We start from the raw sequence: 2,860 nt of genomic DNA on the forward strand, positions 1-2,860 counted from the left end.
ATAAAATAATTATATAATAGTTATTAATATAATAATAGTTATAATCATATTTTAACACAACAACAAGTTTCTTTGTCACATTTTGGTTGCAGATTTTCTTACAATCACACAAATATATTATTCATAAATGTAATAGTCGAAAGGATGTTAAATTAAGGAGAATACGTGAATAGAGTGCTCTATTTCTTTCTTTCCTCTCTGTGTAGAATAATTAAATCCTATAAATAGTATATCTCTCTATCTTCAACAGCCAGTGGTATAGTAAAGTATACCTTTTTTTGAGGTACCTATATATAGTTTCCTCTCCCCGTTTTTCCGCCCATGTTGATATACCAAATACAATACTGACGGAGAACATGGCATGCACACACACACGCGCACACATATACATACACATACACACATCTATCGACAGGTAAAATGCGGATGTGGGCTTATCGTCCGTATGCCTGCGATCGTCCTAGCGTATATCTCAGTATACGATACAACGGTATATCTTCGTTCGTCTTTAAATCGGGATGAGAGTGCGACGAGAGAGAAAGATTCTTTTCAAAAAAAAAAAAAAAAAAAAAACAACAATCGAAAAAAAGAAGAAACAAACGTCGCGAATCAATTCTTTTCGTGTCGCGATATGTCGTGCGACCTCGATATTCCCTGGTGATACACGTATTCATCCACCACACAGGAAATCTTTACACAGCCAAACAAAAACTTGAAAACTTTTGGTCCTTCGAGTTCGAAAAGCAAAAGGAAAGGGAAAAAGTCCCGCTGTTCCCTCCCTTTTTTGTCTATCTCTCTTTATACATCTATCCATCTATCTCTAACTCTCCTTTTTATTTCTCTCTCTTTCTCTCTCGCTCGCTCGTCCCTCTTTTCCTCGGTTGATCGACGGGCAACATTCTAGAGAGCACCGCGCGCTAGTTTTGCATTGTATTTGGTGATACGTATATGAATACTGACTCCGTGTATGGCGTTACATATAATACAATAGTATCCATTACGTATATAAGAGTGTATATGCATCTTATAATTTTCTTTCTCTCACACATTCTCTCTCTCGCCCTTTCTCTCGCACTCTCGCTCTCTTCTATGTTTTTACGTCCTACATCTCCGTTTCGATCTCCGCACACACTCAAACATATATTACATATAATCTTTTACTGCGTGACGGGATGGTGGCCTGCAGTCACTCGGACAGTAGCACTCTCCTTTTTATTTCTCTCTCTTTCTCTCTCGCTCGCTCGTCCCTCTTTTCCTCGGTTGATCGACGTGCATTCTAGAGAGCACCGCGCGCTAGTTTTGCATTGTATTTGGTGATACGTATATGAATACTGACTCCGTGTATGGCGTTACATATAATACAATAGTATCCATTACGTATATAAGAGTGTATATGCATCTTATAATTTTCTTTCTCTCACACATTCTCTCTCTCGCCCTTTCTCTCGCACTCTCGCTCTCTTCTATGTTTTTACGTCCTACATCTCCGTTTCGATCTCCGCACACACTCAAACATATATTACATATAATCTTTTACTGCGTGACGGGATGGTGGCCTGCAGTCACTCGGACAGTAGCTTCTGCAGCAACGACGACTTTGGATCACCTCGTGCCACCTCCTCCATAGTAGTCTGAAATCAAACGGCTTCGTGAGAACTGCGTTTTTTTATTTTTTGTTTATTTATTTATTTTTTCCTTGCATCGGATATCAACGTGAATTTCGAAACCGATCGCGGAGAGAGATGCACGTAAAGAGCATTAGAATGTTAAAAACTACAAGATATTAAGATTATTGATATTCAATAAATTTTTATTTTGTATTTCTGGCATCAAAATACTCTGAAGCACGTCTTTAGAAATATCAATAATTTATGAATTTTTAATCAAAATGATTCGCGAAATTAGTTGTGTTATACCAAAAACCATTTAATAAAATCAATTCGTGAAAATGAAAATCAAGGATTTACAATTGAAAATTTGTAAAATCGATTAATAAAATGGAAAATCTTACGTCAAAGAAAAAGATCTGTAATATCGAGATTGTACGAATCTAAAATCTTTTGCAATTAAGAATATTTATAATTAAACTAAGTATTTAGGAAATCAGACATTTCTGGTGATCGGAATCTATGAATTTCGAGGATACATGTCTACAAGAAAATCAGGGTGGAACTAAGAATTCAAAATATTTTAAAATCAAAGATCCGTTACTCTGGGAATTTATTAAAATTATGGATCTGTAAATCTGAGATACTTGAAAAACAAAAAATTTATAGATCCAAGGAATAAGGAGTAAGATCTCTATAGCGGACAATATTTCTCTGACAATCGGTTTGAAATCACTTTAATAGATAAAAAAATCTACTGCATTTTTTTCCTATCATACAGAATATCGAACATTGATATCTTCAAGTATGTAGTTTTTCACATACGCGTACTTTTATAGAATAACTGTTTGGATCTTTGTAAAAAATTACACAATAATCCGTGCATTCAAATGCCCATCATATCGGTATTGAAATGCATAGATTCTTTCAATGAGATTTAAATACATTCAAATAATATTTCATCCTGATACAAATCTAAGAAATAAAACCGTACTTTCTCTAAAGCCACATAGCAACTACACATTCAAAATCTCAATGCATAATAATGAATGCTATGGCAGCAAAAATTTTTCAATCGAAAAATATTTCGTTAATTGGATATTTTTCACTTCATGATCATGACTATAAATAAAAAATAAAACCTCACTTCTTTACAAAGCAGAGGATTGATAATTACTGTACTTTTTAACCGTTTCATTTCTAATTAAATATAATAAAAAAATTTTTTAATTTTATATTAATAAATATTTATT

General features: G+C 33.9%; 1 protein-coding gene across 1 annotated transcript in view; it reads right to left on the reverse strand.

The window, feature by feature from the left end:
- Window positions 1–1,207: 1,207 nt before the first annotated feature.
- LOC115241833 (nuclear receptor coactivator 2-like) overlaps window positions 1,208–2,860 on the reverse strand; it is a 143,490-nt gene continuing 141,837 nt past the window's right edge. The window contains exon 21 of the mRNA XM_029817772.1: window positions 1,208–1,631. Within this exon, the coding sequence (XP_029673632.1) occupies window positions 1,563–1,631 (69 nt within the window). The 3' untranslated portion in view covers window positions 1,208–1,562. The remainder of the gene's footprint in view (window positions 1,632–2,860) is intronic.

This window comes from Formica exsecta, unplaced genomic scaffold (assembly GCF_003651465.1).
Source record: "Formica exsecta isolate Colony F162 unplaced genomic scaffold, ASM365146v1 scaffold512, whole genome shotgun sequence".
NCBI classification, from domain to species: domain Eukaryota; kingdom Metazoa; phylum Arthropoda; class Insecta; order Hymenoptera; family Formicidae; genus Formica; species Formica exsecta.